The sequence below is a fragment of the Triturus cristatus genome, chromosome 6 (assembly GCF_964204655.1).
Source record: "Triturus cristatus chromosome 6, aTriCri1.1, whole genome shotgun sequence".
NCBI classification, from domain to species: domain Eukaryota; kingdom Metazoa; phylum Chordata; class Amphibia; order Caudata; family Salamandridae; genus Triturus; species Triturus cristatus.
In genome coordinates, this window is record NC_140589.1 from 23,020,962 (window position 1) to 23,045,212 (window position 24,251).

Consider the following 24,251-nt stretch of genomic DNA (forward strand, 5'->3'; position numbering starts at 1 on the left):
CTGAGTGCAAGATAATGTCTGCTACCTACTTCACTTGCAAGTTTGTGGTTTAGCTTTCACATCCATACGACTACACAGCTGCTGTAATCGCCTAACTTCAGAACAGGCAACATGTTTCCCTCTGCAGAATTCCAGTTATTAAAGGTTCGAGGCATATGAGCTGCAGAATACATACTTGTGCATAGATCGCCATCTGGTGTTGGGCTCGGATGATTGCAGGTTGTTGTTGTCGTCTTGGAAGGAGTCTTTATAGTCACGAGATGGGCGATTCCTCCCTTGGACGATAGTGCGCATGGGCATTGACTCCATCTTTAGATTGGTTTTTTTTCCGCCATCAGGTTCGGATGTAACTTTCGGCGCTGCGGTTCGGTACCGTGTTTCCAAACCTTCTCGACACGCAAACCATCAATACTCGACGGTATTGTTTTGTTCGCGTGACCTTCGAGGAGCTAACTCAAAACTCCTCAATTCCGGTCGTCGACACGGGCCGCTGGGCCTATCGACTCTATTTGGGCCTACGGCTAATGGAAAGGACTCCATTTAAAAAAATGCCCCCAGTGTGGAGCTAAATTTCCACACAGTGACCACCACAAGGTCTGCAACCTTTGTCTCTCGCCAGAGCATGAAGAAAAAGATTGCCAAGCCTGCGCCTCTTTTTGATCTAAAAAGACTATCTGTGATTGCCGGGCATGACGACATGTTCTAGCTCAACACGCTTCACAGGTGCCACACTACATCTTCGATGAGGGCCTGATGTTCCAGAGGCAGAAAATTTGGAGGAACTTGACATCGTCTCCGAAGCTGATGACTCCAACTCCAATGACAACATCACTCCAGGTCAACAAGTGAGTACAAACGCCCCTACCCTAGCCCCCTTAGAAAAGAAGGCGGCTCCGGCCAAAACTTCGCTTGAAGGCCTTAGTCGAGATCGAGGGAAAACTTCAGAAGCCCCGCCTCCAGGCCCGGCTCCGAAGACAAAGGAAAAGCCTTCCGGTTGCTCTGGACCGAGCAAGCCGCATTTCAGTACCCAAAAAACCCCATCGGTACCGAAATCGGGAATACATCCTACTCCCGTTACATCCAAAAAGGCCTCGACATCGAGCTCTTCGGAGCCAAAAGACCATAAGGCCTCGGATCCAAACAAACATCGAAAGACTTCGGATCCGAAAAAGATTTCCGACATCGAAGCCCAAGGAGCACAAGACTCCTCCTACGGCTCCAGAGCACAAATCGAAACCACGTTCAGAACCGAAAAAATCTGCAACGAAAGGAGACAACACGGAGGAAGAACTGTTTCAACCAGATCCTATCGATCCAAAACAAAAAACATTACATGTGGACCCTAAAACAGCCCATATTGTCAGCCTCCCAACTAAGAAGAGGAAATTAGATAACTCACACTCTCCTGAGGTACCTGTGACGAAAAGAGACTTTGCAACCTCGCCCCAAGACCCTCTTCTCCTGTTCTTCCTACTAAACCTGTGTCTCCTACAAACTCTCCCATACACTCTTCTAGACTCTCTCCATGCTCACCCTTACCACCACACGATGAGGATGACGTAGGGGGCTGGAGTGCACACCATAATGATCCTATAGATGACCCTGATGATGACAACACTATACCACAAGATACATAGGCAGATTACAACGATCCTGCAGATCCTCAAGACCTTCCTGATCCAGATGCATACCCAACAAGACCATCTCCCCCAGATGACAATATAGGGTTTAGTCAACTTATTAATAGAGCTGCGCAATACCATGCCGTTCAACTACATTCAGACCCCATGGAAGAAGACTTCCTACTACTTCCTACTAGACACTTTTGCCCAGTCACAAAAGACAATACATACATTGCCCATGCTCAAAGGTGTCATTAAACATGCACCCGACATATTTAAAGACCCTGTCAGGACCAAGATTCTCAATCCTCGGATTGATAAAAAGTATAAACCCGCCCCTAACGATCCCACCTACATTAAAGGACAACTCCTGTTAGATTCTCTGGTAGTGTCCAATGCAAGAAAACGTGCTAATTCACAAACCTCTGGTGATGCTCCACCTCCGGACAAAGACTCCAAACTGCTAGACGCATCAGGCAAGCGAGTTGCCTCCCAAGCAGCCAATCACTGGAGGATAACTAATGCACAGGCACTACTTGTCAGATATGACAGGGCTCACTACGATGAGCTGGAAGACCTAATTCAACATTTGCCTGACCAATACAAGGCCAAAGCCAATGATTTGTTCCAGGAGGGTAAGTTAATTACTAATGCATCCATCAAATGTGCCCTCGATGCAGCAGACCCCGCATCTAGATCTGTCAACACCAGTGTCTTACTACGCAGACCTGCATGGTTGTGCACTTCTGGTTTAAACAATAAGTGCAAACAACTATCATAAATCAGCCGTTCGCTTAAGAACACCTATTTGGCCCAGCTGTAGATTCAGCTTTAGAAACAAGCATTTGCAATGCAATAGGTCTCGCATTTATGCGAGTTTAAGCTATTGGTATTGTAAATGACGATTCCTTTTATTTATGTATTAAAACCAAAACATAAATAAAAGGCAGTGTCATTTACAATGCCAATAGCTCAAGCTTGTGCAAATGCGAGACCTATTGCTTGGTGGCCATCTCCTTGTCCCCTGATGTGCTGCTATGCAAGGTCACTGACCTATTGCATAGAGAAGTTCATAACTTGTTACAATGACTTATTTAATCTAGCAAGAACTAGATGCTGAGGTGACCTTACTGGGAGCTCTAACATCTGGATAACATGAGGGCTAGCTCTGCTGTCACGAGCTTTAAGTAGCAACGCTGATCGGGGGACCTGTCACCTTTTGGAAAGAAGGCCTAAAAACCGAGACACTTATGTGTGGGTAAAGGGTGGGAGGGGGGCCCGGTGAGCTCCTAAAGGAGGGGTCTAAATGGAGTGTGGCCCTGCCTGGGCTCTCTTGAATTATAGGACCACACTGCCGACGGATCTTCTCTCGAAACAAAACAGCCAGGTAGCAATTAGGATAGCAATGTTATTTCTGTGGTCACTAAATGTGCAGTGCAGGAAAAAGGTGGCTCCTTGCCACACGTATGAAAGACGACGGAGTAATCTTCCTCTATCCACGCCCATCCTGCCACCTCACTGGACGATGATAGAGGGACTGGCATGGATGGCCCCTTAAAGACGGCGGGGGCCTCGAGAGTGGCAGAGCTGCGAAAAGGAACGCCGCGAGGTCCCAGAGGAAGGACACCTATGGGTGCATCCTGGGCCCTCTCTGAGGGCGGAACAGCGCTGGCCTGAGTGATGTTGGGCCTGTGTCCTGTGCTGGCAGGGACGGTGGGGCACCAGCAGTTGTGGCGCTACCCGGGCCAGTGCTGCAGGGGCTCCCCGCAACTGCTGACCCCAAATCTCGGAGAGGTGCGAGTTGCCTTGTATGATCACTATGACACTGCCAGGCCCGGCCATCTTTGTGTGTAAGACTAATTCAGCATACTGTAGAACACATTAATTAAGCACAGGAAAGACACTCTGGGGAGTGAAATGGCCCACGGTGCAGCTGTAGCATCAACACAGACTAGGACTGCTGCCTACACTCTACATTGCAGCTACTGGGGATCCGGCGCAACGAGGAAAGCACATTGGAGTGTATAGATCACTTGTTCTCCACAAACATCTCTATTCAGACACACGCACACAAACACATCTGCATAGTGAAACACGCACACAAACACTTCTGGACACGGACACGGACACAGACAGGCTCATGCAAACACATCAGTATACAGACACACGCACACAAACACATCTTTATACGGACACAGACACGCTCACACGGATTAACAGACGTACACATGCGTACATCAACACGTTCACTCTGACACTTAAGCACATCTGTACCACTTCCAAATCAGCATCCACGCACAATGAAACACTGTTCCAGACGTATTAGGCCAGTAACATGAGCAAAATAAATAAATGTCCACAATAAGCCACCCTCGGCAGACCCGTTAACTTCCAACTCCCTATGTAAATGCGAAGTGCCAATGCGGGTAGAAGATTTTTACCTGGGGAGCTATTCTGGTACTGCGGCCTTGCCAGGGCGATGGGCAGGTGGGACTTCTCCTCCCTCGAAGGTGCCTCACGGAGGGGTCGGGCAGCCTTCCCAACTTTGAGCGCAGCTCCTCTTCCTGTTGCTGACGTCTTGCTGGGCGGGGTGCAAAGCTGACGGCGCTTCCTCGCTGAGGTGTCCTTGGTTACCCAGCAACGGCACAGCTTCTCCAGTGACGCGGTCTTCCTCTTGGAACTCGGGCCAGAGCGGTGATCGGCAGACAACAGCTGTGCGCCGACAAGCGCACCGAGCCGTATAGGTGATCCGTGTTGTCAATGAGGTGCAGGCAAGCAGCCTCCGTGACAGACACCAGCTGGGCCCAGGTTAAAACATACATCGTCGCTGGACCGCTTAGTACAGCACTTAATATGGTGTAGAACGCGCATGCGCGGCTGCCATGTTTACGTCAGACAGAGATGCGCGACACACAAAAAAAGTGCGAACAGTACGGACGAAAACTGTAGTTGGTGGCCGCTGCTTCCGGACTACACGGAAGTCAGTTGGCCATCAACAGCCAGTCAAAACCAAGCTAACAAAAGCTATACACACATTCGGCAAATGGCAAGCGGCAGGAGAAACTACCGTCCGCTTGCCAACATTTAGAGATTACTTTAAGTCTCGCTGAGACAGCGCATGCAGGGCGTGCGCTGCCAAGGCGAGACCTAAAAATGAAAAAAGAATTTTCCTTTTATGGAAGGTCTCGAGCCATTCCTCCTTGGGTCCCACCCGCCCCTACGTAGAACCTCCACATAGTGTTTACAAAACTCATGGGCCCCTCCATTCAAACCCCTCCAGTCCTGCCCCCTCCAGGTTCTCTCTTGGAATGTAGCATTTCTAGTTACCATCTCTTCACTCGGGCGTGTCAGTGAGCTTCAGGCACTAACCTTTCAGAGACACAGGGCTTGTCCTTCTCACCATATCCATATTTCTTCCTTAGGTGGTCTCACAGTTCCACCTCAATCAATCCATTGAACTTCCTTTTTTTTTTTTGCTTAACCTGACGCCGGTGCAGACAGGCTCTCCATTCATTAAATATTAAACAAGCCCTCACGTACTATATTGACAGAATTAAACCCTTTAGGAAGACGCAACAGCTCTTTGTTGCCTTCTTCAAACCCCACAAAGGGAAGGCCCTGCCTAAATCAGGCAGTGCAAGATGGATTGTAAAATGCATCTAGACATGCTATGCGAAAGACTAAAGGGCCTTTCTAGTACCTCATAGAGCCCACTCCACTCGGAAAAAGGAGCCTCTATGGCCTTCCTGGAGAACAGCCCTATAGCTGACATCTGTAAAGCAGCTACCTGGTCCACACACACTTACTTTTACAAAGCATTATTGTGTAGATGTGCTAGTTGACCAACAAGCCAATGTTAGCCAAGCAGTTCTCCTTACACTTTTTCAATCTACTGGAACCTCCTCGGAATAGCCACCACTTTTCTGGGTAGACTGCTTTACAGTCTATGCACAGCATGTGTATTTAGAGCCACACATGCCTCGAATGGAAAATGCTACTTACCCAGTAAGCATCTGTTTGTCGCATTTAGTGCTGTAGCTTATCATGTGCCCACCCTACTGTGGCTGTTGCAGTCATCTTTCTATACAACACTGGGCTTCACATTCCACTCTCACCTGCTTGCGGGAAAACAATCTAGCAATGGAGTCGATGACCATGCACAATAGCAGCAAGAGGGAGTAGTCGCAGTACCTCGTGACTCTAAATACTTTTTCAAAGAAAAACAACTTGAACACATCTGGCCCGCCACTAGATGGCAGGAGTATTCACAGCATGTGAATCTACAGCTCTACATGCCACCAACAGATGCTTACTAGGTGAGTAACATTTTCCTTATGGCTCCCGCCTCTTTGGCAAAAATGTAGACTTGGCTGTCGAGTGCTTTCCTTTGGGCCTGGCCAGCACTACAGTTTCAGCAACATTGCCATAAATTAAATGGCAATTTCTGTGGCATGCTATTTCGGAGAGGCCCGCCATTTCCTCCTGGTCAGTGTCCTAGCAAGTTTTCTTTGGCCTTACAGAGGGCTTTGTGGTTCCAATGAATCTAAAGGTCCGCAGCAACAGTCCTGGTCTTCCTCCTCTCAGCCACCCACAGCTAAACTGTTGGTCTACTCTTGAGGGAACAGGTACAGCTTGTGTTGGAGCAGGGTGTCCTACCGCTTCATGAGCAGTCAATCACTGTAGGCCGCGGAGTCCTACAACTGCTTTGCAAAAGCTATGCTGCTCTCGTTCACGACTCCACGACTGATATGGGGTGTTACCCCAAAACCGGTCCCAGGATTCTTGTTTCCGGTTCAGGGAAGACGTGGCTTGGCCGTTCGGGCTGGACTCTTCCCATGAGGCACGGGGTCGAGACTGATTCATATAGCTGGGTCTGACCTGAGGTGGCGAAGTGAGCTAAAGCATGATGTATTCAACCCACATCTGTGACTGGGGGTGAGTGTCTGAAAAGTTTCAGCTCTCCATCCATCATCTCCTTGTGTTTGGACATTTACCAGGCAGGGACCTGGTCATCGGTTCACACCTTCATCAGACTCTGTTGTGTAATCGGTGCTGTAGGAATTTTTTTATTGACTCTTTCCTCAAACCCACTGCCTTGGAGGCTCCGTTAGTATTGATTCAAGAGATGCTGAATCTGTAGTTAGAAGTGTCCATCAGAAGAACAAGTTACTTACCTTTGGGAACAATCTACTGTTGGACACTGTCTATTTGTAGTTTCCTCGCTGATCCCTCCTCCTCCTGTTATGAGGAATGGTCCTGCATATTTCATGATACAGTTTCAATTTAGGGCGCGACGCCGCTAATTATGTCAGCCTTCCCAGACTGATCTCTTCCTCCATCAGTGCAATGGGATGGTGCCTGATCCATATCTGGATTGGAGCCCAAAGTCTTTGCAGGGCTGTGGTATCATTTAGATGTTCAGGGAACTGTTACAGTTTCTGCATCTAGTCTGGTGAAGAATCTGCAAGTACCTAGAGTATCCACCAGCAAGATCATTACCGAAGGTAAGTATTGTTCTTCTTCAAAGATAAAACATTGATTAGACATTATTCGCCATGTTTTGCTCAGAAAAGTGTGCCAGTCTCACTTGCAAAATGAAAGTCCCCTGTGTGGCCTTGTGTTTCCCCCCAAGTGCTAATCCTCATCATCTCATGAGAGCCATAGCTTGAAGCAAGCACCCTTACCTTTTCTTTCGTTCCAGGTGGTTAGTTTGGCATCCCTGCTTCAGTCCACTGGCCTCTCTCCAGCGCTCCTAAATCATGCACTGAAACCTCTGACTGAAACTAAAGGAATCCTCATCAAGTCTGAGAGCGAAGAGCCCTCTCAAGGAGGTATGTTGTTGTAGCTTTCAATTCTCATACAGCATTGGTAACAGGACACAGAGTTTGTCTTGAAGTGTAGTATTCAACAGTGTGGCTAAAACATTGAGTTGCCGAATTCTCATGTCACCCTACTTGTTAGTTAAATTTAGGCTCTGCGTAGTCACTCTGCAAACTGATGTTTATGTGCTCTTAACATTCAACTATGCAAACCTGGTGGCCAGCATAGCATGACTGATAATCCCTCTGAACTGAAGCTGTTCAGTTCTATAAGTTGGGACTGTCCTTAAGCCACAATTTGCATTTGATTTGTGCCTCAGTTAGGATTTACGACTCTAACCCAGTTTTCTGTGGTTTGGTTTTCAGTTGTTTTGCATTTGAGCGAAGACTATGTCGGAGAGTGTGGAGAACAACAGTCGGTACTGTGGCTGCTTCCGAAACAGACTTACCTGAACGTTGAAAATGATGAAGGCAGTACCTTGGAACGGAAGCGGAACATCATCTGCTGCCTGATCATCCAGATCATGAAGGAGGAAAAGGAAATGCACATGGACAATCTGGTGTTTAGGGTAAGAGAGAGAGATGGAGGGGACACATCCTAGAGCCGACATAGATGTTCGAGGCATGTGAGCTGCTGAATTCATATCTGTGCATGTTTCAGTTGTCATCAAGCATGTAGTTTAGGAAAATAAGTAATACTAGGCAAAGTTTTTCTGGTGCGATAGGTCTGCGGTGCAAAACAGTGCAAATTTGCAGGAGAAACCAACATTTTTATTTTTTTGGTTGGAGTGTTTTGAATAGATTACATAGAGGGGAAGATCTGCATTCAGCCCTGCCAAGTATCACGCAACAGGCGTTTGATAAACACATTTCAGTGTGGTGGCCTGCATCACTGCACTGAAGTGCAAAGCCACGCACTATAGCGCCTGTGCAGCTGCCAAGTCGGAGGTTGCTATAATGCACTACACTGCCTGTGACAGCTGTGGCAGCGTGCATTGTGCACTGCTCCCGGAAGGCTAAGGCGGATAGCTCTGGCTGCCGGCAGGCTAAGGGGGATAGCTCTGGCTGCCGGCAGGCTAAGGGGGATAGCTCTAGCTCCCGGAAGGCTAAGGGGGATAGCTCTGGCTGCCGGCAGGCTAAGGGGGATAGCTCTGGCTACCGGCAGGCTAAGGGGGATAGCTCTGGCTCCCGGAAGGCTAAGGCGGATAGCTCTGGCTCCCGGAAGGCTAAGGCGGATAGCTCTGGCTGCCAGCAGGCTAAGGGGGATAGCTCTAGCTGCCGGCAGGCTACGGGGGATAGCTTAGTTGCTGCGCTGCTACAATGTTACACATTAATGAAACCCGACAGCACGGAATTATGCCAGGAGTCCGTGCCCAATGAGAAAGTGTCAGTTGGAGAGACACACTTTTATAGGCGGGTTTGCCCTGCCGCCTGCAGCGCAAGCACTCGGTGGGTGGAAGTCGCAATCTGTTTATTTTGGCTGACCCGTAATGGTGACTAGATTTGAACCCGCTGGTGTAGGCAGCTGACTTGAACTTGCAGTGCTCTTCTAACAATCATGGCAGCGCAATGGGGCTGTGCTCGCACTGCAGTAAAGAGGTCCCGCGACCGGACCTGACCCGAGAGGTTCCTCAGCAGCCCAGAGGCAGCACATATAGCTGAGCCAGACTGCAGCCTGTCATTACCTTGTGTATGTTGTCTTACACGTCTGCCACGGTCACCGGCACCTCAGTATATTCCGATGGACCACACCGGTGACCTGTGTGTAAAGTTATATTACGCTTTTACTATAAAGCGCAGTGTTATTACAGCTGCATACCATGACGGGGCGTGTTACCTATCATGCTAATAAACATTTGCTTTAGCGGCACACGCGATGACAGGCTTGATCACCTTCTGAGTTGCCGCCTGCCTGCCCTCTTACTGCAGGGAACTGTGCATCACACAGAGGTCTACCTCCTCACTGTCCGTTTTAAGCTTTGTTACTAGTGGCTCCCACTAACTCTTTTGAGTCGGGTGAATGTGACAGCCACTGTAGTGCCGGTCAACTTCTCAGCATGCCGAGTGTCACTAAGTCAGCAGAGCCTGTAGGGACAGGCTACAGGTGGTGTGATGGTGACTGCCGCCAGTCGGGCTCAGCAGGTATTGGGTGTTGCGCTGGACCCGGTCGGACTGCTCAGTCACCTAATGATTTTTTTGATGAGCTTATTTCCTTTTGAAAACAGGCAGACATGGTCTACGATGTGACTCTTCTTGGAGTTTCTCATTGCTGAGATGTGTGTAATTGTTTATATTTCTATGTTTTTTTTCATCTTTATTGCTTGATTTTGCTTGCCAGAAAGTGTCACTCATAGTCATTGAAATGTCACTCATATTTACACAGAAATCATGAAAATGTCACACATAGCAATCTGAAACCTTGGCAGCTATGTGCATTTTCAAACAGGGCTCTGCATGAGAGGCAGCTTGTATTGTGTAAACTCAACTCTGGATTGGGACAACTAGGAAGGTGGGCTTCTCTAGGAAAGTGCCACTTTTTGCCTGGTAAATTATGTGATTTTGACTGAAAGTGCACTGGGTTCATGCTAACCAGGTCCCCAATGCCAGAGTTCTGTCCCAAAACTGTACAGTTGTTCCCCCAATTGGCAAAACCTTCAGCACCCTCTTTAAATCTGTAGTAAATGGTACCCTTAGTACTTGGGCCCGACGTACTTAAGTGGGCCCTTAAGGACTGCAGCACAGATTGTACCACTCTAAGGGACCCTTCACCATGCACATGCAAGACTGCCATTGCACGCTGCGTGTCTTGGTGCTGACAAAAGAGAAAACACGACATGTCACACATCCCTGTGTGCCATGTCCCCAAACACTGCATGTGATATTTGTAAGTCAGCCCTACAGCAGACCTGACAACCCTAAGGCAGGGTGCTGAACTTTACATGTGAGGCCATTTCTGCATGAGCAGATTTGCCCATGTGCTGGTCACTCCTATTACTGCCAATGCAAGTTACCGGGGAAGCCATTTTCAAACATGTGCTGGACATTGGTGAAAAGAAGTTCCCCAGCTACATGATGGCTTCACTGAAGATAGGGATGTGTGGTATGAAACAATGTATGTTGATAAACCTACACTGATGCCAGTGTTGGATTTACCAATACATGCACTCAGAGGACACCTTAGAGGTGCCCCCCTGAAAACCTACCAGCCTCTGGCATGCTTGCTGACTGGTTTTTGCCAGCCTGCCACCTGAGACATTGTTCTGACCTCCTAGGGTGAGAACCTCTGCTTTCAGGAGACCTAGAACAAAAACCTGTCTGGGAAGAGGGTGTAACAGCCCCTTCCACAGGATGACCTGCTTATTGGCCTTCCTTGGGCTGCAAGCCTCAAAGGGCTGCCACCTTTGAAATGACAATCTGGCTCCTCTCACAGGAGGCCCCCCTTGGCACCTGAACAAACTGGAAAATTGGCTAGTCAAATAAGCGTGCCATCTCCAGGCTAGTCCCACCCCTAAGGTGGGCTGCTGTGAAGTGGACACGATTTTTCAGCAGTAGCCATCTTTTGGATGACATACCTAGGAATTCTGGGACAGGGTTATGCCCACTCCTCACAAAAAGTGGTAAAATAGGGGGCGTACTGATCCCATGGGTCAGTAGTCTATTGGCTACTACCCTACAATCACCTAATGCCCCTAAACTCAGTATTAGGAGAGCCCCTGGCACTAGTGAAGCAAAACCTGATGACCTAAGAAGAGAAAGGACACTGAAGAGCCGCAGAAGAGGAGCGAAGAAACAGCTGACCTGGTACCAGTCCTGCCGGCCTGTCTGCAACCCTTCTCGAAAACTGCGCCAAAGTCAACTTATCTTGCAGCTGTTGACTCCAGAACCTTGGGAGGACTGACTGACTGCATACCTTAGATAAAGACCAGGACCTCCTGTGAACAGCAGACCTATTCGGATAAAACACCAAAAGAGAAGCCTCTGAGGCCTCTGGAATGGCTAAAGCCCGACCACCGAAGTCACCACTGCACCTTTCTCCTCCGACCGGAGTTGAAGTGGGCCACGGGTGTCAACAAGGTCCTCCAGAGCTTGAGTCCATCGTAGTTTGACCCCTCCTGGACTTCCCGATGTCACCTGCAGCCGCTGCACGCAGGCCACCTCCACCGCGACTTCTCAAGGTAAGGAAAAACCAGACGCTAGGACACCCCTGCACCCGTCGCCCCTGGTCCTTGGAGAAGAGGACCAAAGGTGTCCACCCGTCCCAGAGTCCCCCTATCCTCCATAGGATAACATTGGACCGCAACACTTTCTCAGAATGAGATGCTGTAGTTAAATACTTTGCTAGAGGCAATTGACTTGAAATGCAATAGTTACAGTTTGTTGCGATAGGCAACACGACTTCAAACACAATAATACATTGAGCTCAGTGGGAATTTTAAGGTATGTGCAATTGATTACTTTCAGGATTACTTTTCTAATCCTAGATTCAGTCCGGGGAGAGTTCTTGGAAACAAGTGAGTAAATTCGTTTTAGTTACTGTTGTGATTTTTAAGCAATATTTTGCTATTTTAAAAGTTGACACTTAGAAACTTTTTCTGATCAAATTACCAATGTTATCCTACGGAAGGAAATTCACTTAGCCGGTAAGTGGGGTTATGGGTACTTTTTTCAGGTCAGTGTTGGATCCTGGATCCAGCACTAGTGTACCACCTGTAAGCAGTTGAGAAACTGCGTTTAAGTTATACAGGCGATTTTTAAGGAATATTTATAAGTTTGCAAAATCGACACAAGAAATTTCAAAGAAAAACAGTCAATGGTTTCCTATGGAAGAAAATTTAAGTTACGGGTAAAGTATGTTCTCGTTACTTTTGTAATCCAGTGCTGGACTCCCAGGTTCAGCACTGGGACATCTATCTTAAACATGTAAGTAATTACGTTTTCACAGTTGGTGCGATTTTTAAAGAATATTTGTAGTTTGCAAAAATAGACAGAAAAAATTTCACAGAAAAACAATCATTGGTTTCCTATGGAAAAAAATTGGGTTAGCGGTAAGTATGGTTGTAATTACTTTTCAGTGAGACTGCTGGGCACCAAGGTCCAGCACTGGAATCTCTCCTGATAGCAGGTGAGTATTTCTGTTTTCGTTACTCGGTTGATTTTAGGTGAATATTTTAAAGTTTAGAAACTCCACACTTAGAAGAATTTTCAAGTGAAACCAGTCAATATTACCCTATGGAAGAAAAGTCAGTTATCGGCTTTTGGCTAAGTACTCGGCTGGCAGAGTTAAGGTTCTGTGCATAGACTCAGGGGTCTCCCAGGGTCAGGTAAGTACAGTTGTTACACCCTCAGCAGCACAGGGGCAGCCGGGTGCAGAGTGAGGTAGGCCCAATGTTATCCTATAGGAGTCAGGGGGCCTGTGGTTGGTGGCTGCTGGCTAGCAGGCCATGCGGCTGTGGGAGCTGGGCTCCTGGTCACTTGCTCAGGGCAAATGGGGAAGTAGGTTAGAGTAGAAGTTGCACTGCCAGGGCCACTCGGGAGGCTGGGTGCTTTTGAGCCGTCGGGCGCTCAATGGATTGCAATGGAGAAGCTCAAGAACGAACAAAGGCTGCAAGCTCGGGGACGAAGTTTCTTCAGGTGTGACCACCATTTCGAGAGGTAAGTTGGGTAGTTGGAGGATAGGTAGGCACTCAAGAGTCGGGCACAGGGGCTGCAGGGCGCCGGGTGCAGGGGTGCCTTTTGGCGTCGGGAAATCTTACCCTCTGCTGGTAGCGGTTGGAGGGGTACTTGGTTCTGAGGCTGCAGGTGTCGTCAGGAGTGTCGAGGTGGGTCCTTGGGTGCTGGATTCGGGGTCACAGTTGCCGGGGGGACATCCTTGGGGTCTTTGTCCACTCCGGCACAGGCCAGGCTTGGCGGGTGCAGTGTGTGCAGGGTTCGCGGTTCCGGGCTCATGCCAGGGGTTAGAAACTTGCTATGAGCAGAGCCACTGCTCATGGGAGTTCCAGATGCTCAGAGTTACAAGGTAGCCAGGTCCTCTGGCGTTTGTGAGGTTGCTGGCCACAGGAGGGGGGCCTGTGGTTGGTGGCTGCTGGCTAGCAGGCCACGCGGCTGTGGGAGCTGGGCTCCTGGTCACTTGCTCAGGGCAAATGGGGAAGTAGGTTAGAGTAGAAGTTGCACTGCCAGAGCCACTCGGGCGGCTGGGTGCAGGGTGCTTTTGAGCCGTCGGGCGCTCAACGGATTGCAATGGAGAAGCTCAAGAACTAACAAAGGCTGCAAGCTCGGGGACGAAGATTCTTCAGGTGTGACCACGATTTCGAGAGGTAAGTTGGGTAGTTGGAGGATAGGTAGGCACTCAAGAGTCGGGCACAGGGGGCTGCAGGGCGCCGGGTGCAGGGGTGCCTTTTGGCGTCGGGAAATCTTACCCTCTGCTGGTCGCGGTTGGAGGGGTACTTGGTTCTGAGGCTGCAGGTGTTGTCAGGAGTGTCGAGGTGGGTCCTTGGGTGCTGGATTCGGGGTCACAGTTGCCGGGGGGACATCCTTGGGGTCTTTGTCCACTCCGGCACAGGCCAGGCTTGGCGGGTGCAGAGTGTGCAGGGTTCGCGGTTCCGGGCTCATGCCAGGGGTTAGAAACTTGCTATGAGCAGAGCCACTGCTCATGGGAGTTCCAGATGCTCAGAGTCACAAGGTAGCCAGGTCCTCTGGCGTTTGTGAGGTTGCTGGCCACAGGAGGTGCTGGGATTTAGCAGGAGCAGGTTCGAGGGTCGACAGGCCGTTAGGGCTGGGGCCAAAGCATTTGGTGTCTTCCTCTTCTTATCAGCTGCACAGCAGGTTTTCTGTCTTCTTGTTCTTCTTTGCTTTTTCGGAATCTGGAATCTGAGGAAGGAAGGTTCAGGGTGCCCCTAAATACTAGATTTAGGGGTGTTACAGGTAGGTAAAGGGCAGGGACCAATGGGACCCTGCCCTGGCGTGGGTACACCCCCTATCCTGCCTCTCTCCTGTGGCAGGGGGGCAGTAGCCTAGTCCTGATTGGGCAGGGCTTCCCATCTTCAAGATGGCAAGAGCCCGGAGATGTGCTTCACCTCGCCTCCCCCACCTGAGGGGTGGGATTGGCAGAGGCTGGCACAGCCCCTGTCCTTACTTGGGGTTTCCGGCCAGTCTTCCTGCCAGAGTGGGGGTCAGAACCGGTGGGGGCCAGTTGCTGGGTACAGCAAGTGGCCTGGAGAAGCTCACAAAGGTGGCATGCCTTTGAAGCTTCCCCCTGCCCATCCTGGGGGAGGAGACCTAGCACCTCACCCAGGATGTGCATTGTTGCAGGCCCAGGAGAGCAGGGGCTCTCTCCCCAGGGGTCCAGCAACATGTCTGCTGTGTGGCAACCTGGGCAGCCTCTCAGACAAGACGCGGATTGTAGGGTAGGTTTCAGGGAGCATCTTTAAGATGCCCTCTGTAGTGCTTTGTACATTAAATCCCACACTGGCATCAGTGCGGGTTTAATATGCTGAGAAGTTTGATACCAAACTTCTCAGTGTTCAGTGTTGCCATTATGGTGCTGTGGAGTTCGTGTTTGATGAGCACTCAGCACCATATACTCTTAAATGGCAGCACTGCACTTACAGTGCCCAGGAATGGACCTGGGTACTGTAGGGGCATAGGGCTCATGCTCCTGTGCCCACACCACAGGCATAGGGCACCTAGCTAGAGGGCTGGATGATGTATGTCAGGGCAGTGTAGGTTGTGGGCATGGCCCACAGGGATGTGGGCTATGTCGACTCTTTGTTTTGTCTTGTACCCAGACACTCAGCCTGCAAGGGCAGTGTGTTTGTGTTAGGGTACATGGCCTCTAAGGGTAACACAATAAGTGCTGCAGCCCTTAGGGGCCTTCCCTGGTCACAAGGCCCTGGGTACCTAGGGTACCATTTACCAGGGGCTGACATGTGGCCAGGTTTTGCCAATTTTGGTTTTAGGTTTTAGGGAAGGAACATAGGCCCTGGGCCCCTGATTGGCAGGAGTCCAGGGCACACTCAGTCAAAGTACATTCAGCAAAAAGTGGGGGCATACCATGCAAGAAAGATGGCACTTTCTCACAAGTGTGTGTTGTGAGCATGGCACACAGGGATCTGTGCCATGTCGACTCTTTGTTTTGTTTTGCACCAAGACACTCAGCCTGCAAAGACAGTGTGTGTGTGTGTGTGTCAGGATGCAGGGCCTCTAAGGGTGGCACAATAAGTGCTTCTGCCCCTAGGGGCCTTCTCTGGTCACAAGGCCCTGGGTACCTAGGGTACCATTTATCAGGGGCTGGCATGTGACCAGAGATGCCAATTGGGTTTTGGCTGTTAGGCAGTTTTTAGGGAAGGAACACAGGCACACTGGGCACCTGATTAGCAGGAGCCTAGGGCACAATAAGGAGAAGTGTATCAGGCAAAAGTGTGGGGGGGGGTTGGTTTCTGCAACAGAAACCCACTTCCTTACAGCGTTTCCGTAGTCCAATCTGCTGCTGACGAAGGCCTGGGTGACCGTTCTTCTCGTTTCAGTGGGGATCCACTTGTAGATCCTGCGGAGCATGCGGAGGGTGTTGAAGCAGGAGGAAGAGATGGCATTGACCTGCTTAGTCATGGAGAGGATGGAGTTGAGGATGACCCCTAGGTTGCGAGCGTGGTCGGTAGGTGTTGGAGCTGTTCCCAGTGCGGTCGGCCACCAGGAGTCGTCCCAGGCAGAAGGGGTGGATCCGAGGATGAGGACCTCCGTCTTGTCCGAGTTCAGCTTCAGTCGGCTGTTCCTCATCCATTCGGCGACTGCCTTCATTCCTTCGTGGATGTTGGGTTTGGCGGTGTGGGGGTCGTTGGTGATGGAGAGGATCAGCTGGGTGTCATCGACATAGGAGATGATGTTGAGGTCGTGCAGTCGACGAAGGCGAGAGGTGCCATGTAGATGTTGAACAGCATTGGGCTGAGGGATGAGCCCTGGGGTACGCCGCAGATGATCTCGGTGGCTTCATAGCAGAAGGGGGGAAGGCAGACGCTCTGTGTTCTGCCGGAGAGGAAGGAGGTGGTCCAGTCCAGGGCCTTCTCTTGGATCCCGGCATCATGGAGGCGTGTTCGTAGTGTGCGGTGGCAGACCGTGTCGAAGGCGGCGGACAGGTCCAGAAGGATAAGGGCCGCTGTTTCTCCGTTGTCTAGCAGGGTCCTGATTTCATCGGGGGCGGCGATGAGGGCAGTTTCGGTGCTGTGGTTGCTGCGGAACCTGGACTGGGAGGGGCCCAGCATGCTGTTCTCCTCGAGGTAGCGGGTCAGTTGTTTGTTGACGGTCTTCTCGATTACCTTCGACGGGAGCAGGGAGATGAGCCGGAAGTTCTTGGGGTCCGCCTTGGGTTTCTTGAGCAAGGCGTTGATCTCTGCGTGCTTCCAGCTCTACGGGAAGGTTGCTGTCTAGAAGGAGATGTTGATGACTTTCCGGAGATGGGGTGCGATGGCTGTGCTGGCTTTGTTGAAGATGTGGTGTGGGCATGGGTCTGACTGAGATCCGGAGTGGATGGTGTTCATGATCTTGATGGTGTCGTCGTCGATGATGTTGGTCCAGGAGAGCAGGCGGTTGGTGCGGATCGTGGTTGTGGGGGCGAAGGTCTCGGTTGTCGGGGCGGTCGTGGCGTTGAAGCTGTCGTGGATGTCTGCGATCTTGCGGTGGAAGAAGGTGGCCAGCGAGTCGCACAGGTCTTGCGAAGGTGGGACATCGGTGTTGGAGCTGGGGTTGGAGAGTTCCTTCACAATTTTGAAGAGCTCTTTGCTGTTGTGTGCGTTGTTGTCTAGGCGGTTTTTGAAGGAGGCCCTTTTGGCAGATCTGATGAGGTGATGGTGTCTGCGGGTGGCGTTCTTGTGGGCTGCATAGCTGTCCAGTGTTCGGTCACGGAGCCAGTTCTTCTCCAGTTTTCGGCAGGTTTGCATGGAGGCCTGGAGGTCTTCAGTGAACCAGCTGGCTTTCTTGCTGGTGTGACTGTTGGAGAGTTTCTTGAACGGGGCGAGGGTGTTGGCGCAGTTGTCGATCCACTGTCTTAGGTTGCGGGCGGCGGTGTCTGGGTCAGTGGGGTCGGCGGGTGGGCTCTGGGCGAGGGTGGTGGTTAGCTGGTCTTCGGTGACTCTGCTCCAGCAGCGGCAAGGCTTCTGTTGGGTGCGGTGGTGCGTGGTGGGCTTTTTGAAGGTGAAGTGGATGCAGCGATGGTCAGTCCAGTGGAGTTCGGTGGTGTGCGACGTCTGGGGAGGTGGAGTCGAGTAGGTCCCAGAGTTCCACGGCGTGTTTGCGGGCGGAGCGGGTGTTGAGGAGAATGCATCTGATGTAGTTGGGTTCCTTCCTGGTCGGCGGCTTGGCGGGGCGGATGCTGCAGAAGCTGCAGTTCCGGCAAGTGAAAGATCCGTGGGTGCGCTTCGGGGCGGCCAGGAAGCAGGTGTGTGATCGTCCGGTGTTGAGTGCATGGAGGATGCTGACATCGTAGCGGTGTCGGGCGTCGTGGCGGTTGCGGGGTCAGGGGTTCTGGTGCTGGGCGCGGTCCAGGCGTAGACGGGCGCAGACGGACTTGCTTTAAGCGCGCCTTCGGCGCGCCAGCAGTGCGGCTGCTGCGCGGCCTCCATGTGAGGGGAGGTGGGAGGGAGGAGCAGCTGGGAGGTGAAAGTGGGGTGGTGAATAGGAGAGCAGAGGGGCGGGGACGCTGCGGCGGGAAAAAATGGGTGAGGGTCGGCGGAGGGGAGCAAAGGGAACACCGGGCACAGAAGGGAAGCAGAAGGAGAGTAAATTTAGGCAAGCAGAGCACAGTCTGGAAAAGCAAAATTAGGCAAGCAAAGCAAGTCAGGCAAAACGCTGCAGCAGCGTGGGGGAGCGACCTGCCTGCGAGCAGGGTCAGAGGTTGCTTAACTGCAGGGTACTGGCAGATTGGCATGGCCCCAGGAGCAAAAGGAGCATTCTCCACACCTGATGGGCACCATCAGTTCACTGTTATGCCCTTTGGTTTAAAGAATGCCCCTTCCACCCTCCAGAGATTGGTGAATCAAGTCCTTGCTGGGTTGGAGTCCTTTAGTGCAGCTTATATTGATGATATTGCTGTCTTTAATTTCACCTGGCAGGATCACCTGATCCACCTTGGGAAGGTTTTAAAAACCCTGCAAACTGCAGGCCTCACTATCAAGGCATCTAAATGCCAGATAGGGCAAGGCACTGTGGTGTACTTGGGCCATCTTTTTGGTGGAGGCCAGGTACAGCCCAAGATCAAGGCCATCCTGGATTGAGCAGCTCCAACAACCCAGATCCAAGTCAGGGCATTCCTTGGCTTGACTCGGTACTACAAGAAGTTTGTGAAGAGATATGGGTCCATTGTGGCTCCCCTCACAGAACTCACCTCCAAGAAGATGCCCAATAAGGTTAACTGGACAGTTAGTTGCCAAAAGGCTTTTGACACCCTGAAAGAAGCAATGTGCTCAGCACCAATTCTAAAAGCTCCAGATTATGCCAAGCAGTTCATAGTGCAGACTGATGCCTCTGAGCTAGGGATAGGAGTAGTCCTATCCCAGACCAATGATGAAGGCCAAGACCAACCTGTTGATTTTATAAGCAGAAGTCTTCTCCACAGGGAGCAGCGTTGGAGTGCCATTGAGAGGGAAGCCTTTGCTGTGGTTTGGTCCCTGAAGAAATTGAGGCCATACTTGTTTGGTACTCACTTCCTAGTTCATACTGACCACAGACCTCTCAGATGGCTAATGCAAATGAAAGGAGAAAATCCTAAACTGTTGAGGTGGTCCATCTCCCTACAGGGAATGGACTTTGAAGTGGAACACAGACCTGGGACTGCCCATGCCAATGCAGATGGACTTTCCAGGTTCTTCCACTTAGACAATGAAGACTCTCTAGGGCAAGGTTAGTCTCATCATCTTTTGTTGGGGGGGGGGTTGTGTGAGAAAGTGCCCTCTTTCTTGCACGGTATGCCCCCACTTTTTGCTGAATTGGTCATGTGCTTTGACTGAGTGTGCCCTGGGTTCCTGCCAATCAGGTGCCCAGGGCCTGTGTTCCTATTGGCATCTCTGGCCACACGTCAGCCCCTGGTGAATGGTACCGCAGGTGCCCAGGGCACTGTGACCAGAGAAGCCCCCTAAGGGCTGCAGCACTTATTGTGCCACCCTTAGGGTCCCTGTCCCCTGACACTCACACACTGCCTTTGCAGCCTGCGTGTCTTGGTGCAGAACAAAGCGAAGAGTAGACATGGCACACAACCCTGTGTGCCATGCCAACAAACCACTGCCCTGGCATACATCAGTCACCCCTCTAGCTGGGTGCTGTATGCCAGTGGTGAGGCTACAGGTGCATGAGCCCTGTGCCCCTACAGCAGCCAGGTCCATTCCTGGGCACTGTAAGTGCAGTGCTGCCATTAAGAGTATATGGTACTGGGAGTTTGTCATTACGAACTCCACAGCACCATAATGGCTTTACTGAAGACTGGGAAGTTTGGTATCAAACTTCTCAGCACATTCAACCCACTCATATGTCAGTGTGGGATTTAATGTAAAATGCACTACAGAGGGCATCTTTGAGATGCCCCCTGAAACTCGACGAACCTCCAGTGACCTGACTGAGTGGCTGCCTAGGCGGCCACCATCAGACATGTTTCTGGACCCCTGGGTCGAGAGCTTGCCGCTCTCGGGGCCTGAAACAATGCACATCCTGGGACGAGGTGCCAAGCCTCCTCCCCCAGGGTGGGCAGGGATCACAAAGGAGACGCTTCAAAGGCTTTGCCTTTGTGAGCCTATCCAGACCACTTGCTGCTCTCAGCAACTGGTCCCCACTGGTTCTACCCCCCACTTTGGGCGGGAGAACCGGTGGGAAAAACAAGTGAGGAAGAGAGGTGTGCCCACCTCTGCCAATTCCACCCCTAGGGTGGAGGAGGCGAGGTGAAGCACAACCTCGAGTCCCCGCCATCTTGAGGATGGGAGGACCCAGCCAACCAGGGACAGGCTCCTGCCCCCTCCCACTGGTGAGTGGCAGAATAGGGGGTGTACCCACCACAGGGAAGGGACCCATTGGTCCCTGCCCTTTACCTACCTGTAACGCCCCTAAATTTAGTATTTAGGGGCCCCCTGAACCTTGCTTCCTCAGATCCAGCAACCACAAGAGAAAGAAGAGAAGAAGGACGAGAAGCCGTGCAGAGCTAACAAGAGGACGACGCCCACTGACTTGGCCCCAGCTCTACAGGCCTGTCTCCCCTCGAACCTGCTCCTACAAATCCCCAGCGTGTCCAGCAGACAGCAACCTCAAAAACCAGTCTACCTTCACTTTCCAAGCTGTTTCTTCCGTGAACACCGGACGTGTTTGAACTGCGGCTTCTGGTGACTCTTCTTCGTCCTTCTTCCTGTTGATCCATCGATTCAGAATCTAGGCTTCATGGGTACCACTTAAATACTCAATTTAGGGGTGTTGTAGTGAGTGACGGGTAATAGCCGATGGGCTGTCTACCTTTAGGGTCTATACAACCTCTATATGACCACTTCCTGTGGAAAGGGGGCATAACGCTGACCCTATAATGCGAATTCTAGCCAAAACAACATGGAGGAATCTGGTAAGCTGATGTAGCTTGCCCACCCTAGGGGTGGTGCTGGCTGAATGTGGGCACACCTCCTAATCTTACTAAGTTTCCTGCCCGTCTTGCCGGTCAGGGTCCAGGACAGGAGGGTAGTATCCCTACTATCTTGAGGAGCCCATGGTCGCTTAACAAAGGAAGCAGGCCTTTGACACTTCCCGCCTTGGAATGCCCATCCTGCTTGGACGAGGTGTGATCATCTCTGCCCAGAGCAGGCTCTGTTCCTAGCCTCCGAAAGTGTAGGCGCTCACCTCAGGAGGTCAGAAACCTGTCTATGGTGGCTAGCTGGTCGAGACCAGTTAGTCAGCACACTAGTAGTCAGTAGGTTTTCAGGGGACCTCTCTGTGTGCATTTATTAATAAATCCAGCACTGCAATCAGTGTGGGTTTATTAAGACAATTTGTTTGGTACCAAACACCGTGGGGTGCAGTAAAGCCACCGTGTAGCTGGAGAACTCGTTGGGACTAGTGTCCAGCACAGGTACTCGTCATGGCTTCCTGTTCACTTGTAATATCTAAAGCTTTGCTTCGATACTACAGGGACACTTATACTAGTGCAGATATGTCCACGCATGGGATATAGTGCACTCTGCCTTCGGGCTTTGAGGCCTGCTGTAGGGGTGTCTTACGTATACTACATGCAGTGTTTTGCTGGCATGGCACACAGAGATGTGTGCCAGGTCGACTCTTCAGTTTCTCTGCACCAAGACACGCAGACTGCAATGGCAGCGCGCATGAGCTTGGTGAGGGGTATCTTAGGGTGGCACAATTCGTTCTTCAGCCCTTAGGGACCCTGTTTAGGTCTATTGCCCTAGGTACCAGAGGTACTATTTGCTGGGGACTTACAAGGTTCCCAAAGGGGTGCCAATTGTGGAACAAAAGGTACAGTTTAGGGAACGAACACTGGCTCTACTGACCTGGTTACCAGGAACCCAACACATTTTCAGGCATAGTTGCACCAGATTCCAGCCAAAAAGTGGGGGGGTAACCATTTCAAAATAGGCTCTTTCCTACAAATACATGACAATCATTCACGTGTGAATTCACTGCAGTGTCAACCACCAGGTCCCATTTCCTTTGAGCTGATAAGAATCCGTTTAGCCTGATTGTAGCTGAGGAAACATTTATTAGTGACTGCACTAATTTGGGGTTTGAGGGAGGCGTGAAAGACAAGATACAGACTAGGTATTCACCCTTGATGCTGGGGCACGTTTGCAGCCAGTGATGGAAGAGTATAGTCAAGGATTGTGAAGCATGTCTGTTCTTGGTACCAAAAATGATCAGCAAAGTTTAATCTGATGGTAGTTTTGTGATAGCCTGACTTGAATGTCTTGCTGTGTTGCTTTGGGGCTGAAGATCGAGCATTTATGTACATTTGCTTGCCGCCTGCCTAAGATTGAATGCAAATCTTGAGGTTCTTGCAGAGTTTGAACAGATGTCCTTGTAAATGTTGACCCATGCAGGTGAATGGGTGAACCCCTGTGACACTCCATGTCTCCATGCAGTTCAAGGAGAGGGCACAGATCCTAGTTTTAATTGGAAAAACCTAAGCTGGGTCTGGTGGCTCAGTGGACTAAAGCAGCCACTGCAGGGGCCTGTGTCTGACCTCATGGTCACAGGTTCAAATCCCGGCGGGTCCACTCAGCCTTTCATCCATCGGAGGTCGATAAAATGAGTACCATTGAGTTGGGTAACAATAAACATCTGTTATTCAGGGCCAGGACACCTATGGGTAATCGTGCCCTTTACAAATAGTTATGTTGTGTTCAAGTTGGGACTAGATTACAGTCTCTATTTCAGCCTGCACTGGAAAGGTGGTAATGTGGCAGAAGTTGGAAAGATCACTTACTGAGTGATAACATTTTTTAGCAGAAGGGAAATGCGTCTTCCTTAAGGACAGGTGCTACAGCAAACTTTTCAATTGAAAGTTTCCTGAATGTTTTATAAGAGGAGCAAAGCTGAGTGCTTCTTGTTTCAAGGTCCATGCTGGAGCAGGGTCGCACGCAGAATCGGGGCTTTCAGCTTGTATAGTCTAGAAAGGATAGCCTCATGTGCCGGTTGTAAGATGAATTATTGCTGTAGTCACTGCTTGCTGTGGCTTTTTACCGGTCACAGCCAAGAAGATTCTTGTTCTATTGAGTTTATCAGCTAAAAATGTATGGAGATTGTTGCTTAAGCCTTGGGATGTTTCCGAACTAGAGGTTGGGTAGATCACACCTACTGGAAAAGAGCAGCTGCTTTGTTCCCTTCCCGTCATCTCATAATCTCCGTGTAATTGCTTTGCTTTTCTGACGGCATCTTATATAACTCTCTAAACCTACTTGTTCTTTCTTGGCAGTGTGGCTTCTGTCTTCATTTCCTTTAGGTTTGACTGCTCCATTTCAGCATGCAGTCAGACTTCGGTGTGTCACTATGGCAGTGTGCTGCGACTGACACTTGTGGGGTTGTCACGCCCTGGCAGTGCGAGTGACTTAAACTGTGAGGTAGTGGCATTATCACCGGTGTATCTGTACTGACCCTGTGCATCTGGTTTGAGTTTTATAAAGCGAGACAAATGCTCATGGGCGTCTTGGCGTTGCCATCTGAAAGAAGGAAGACTACCTAAGATGATTGACCGTTTTAAGCGATTTTCTGAAAGCCATGTACTTGGATTGGTTTCACAAATGCCAAGGCATTCGATTCCAAAGACGAGATGTAACATTGGAGAAGCTTCCGCTCTCTCAACTGGCTTTATTAGTCAGTCGACCTGACACATTCTTGGCTGCGACTGATCTTAGCTGTTTGTTTGCGGCGTATACCAGATTTGACTTTTCAGGAAGTCAGGGCCATTTCGATTAGGCGTCTTTTATGCTATACAGAGTGCTTTGAAAAAAGCTCTCTTTTTTATGGGGGTCAGTGAAGCTTTTCCCTGGCCTTAGAGACTGACTCCATTTTTTAAAATATTTTTAAGGACCCGGACTGCTGCATTTTGCAGCCTCTGCAATCTATCCAGATGCCCTTCTGGGCCACCCGTAGAGAGCATTGCAATATTCTAACTTGGATAGTGTCAGGGAGGTGATCACAGATTTTTGCAGATTGTGGGGTGAGAAAGAGAGAATTTTCTTCAAGATTTTTAGAACAAACAAGCAGGAGGAAGTCGCATGGCTAGTCTGTTCTCTAAAAGAGAGATTAGGATCAAAAATGATTCCGAGAGTTCTTGCTTTCCGAACTG

General features: G+C 50.4%; 1 protein-coding gene across 1 annotated transcript in view; it reads left to right on the plus strand.

Annotated features, from left to right (window-relative positions):
- CUL9 (cullin 9) overlaps positions 1–24,251 on the plus strand; it is a 751,325-nt gene that overhangs the window by 508,970 nt on the left and 218,104 nt on the right. Inside the window, exons 29-30 of the mRNA XM_085610160.1 lie at positions 7,324–7,453; positions 7,808–8,010. Coding sequence (XP_085466286.1) covers positions 7,324–7,453; positions 7,808–8,010 — 333 coding nt within the window. The remainder of the gene's footprint in view (positions 1–7,323; positions 7,454–7,807; positions 8,011–24,251) is intronic.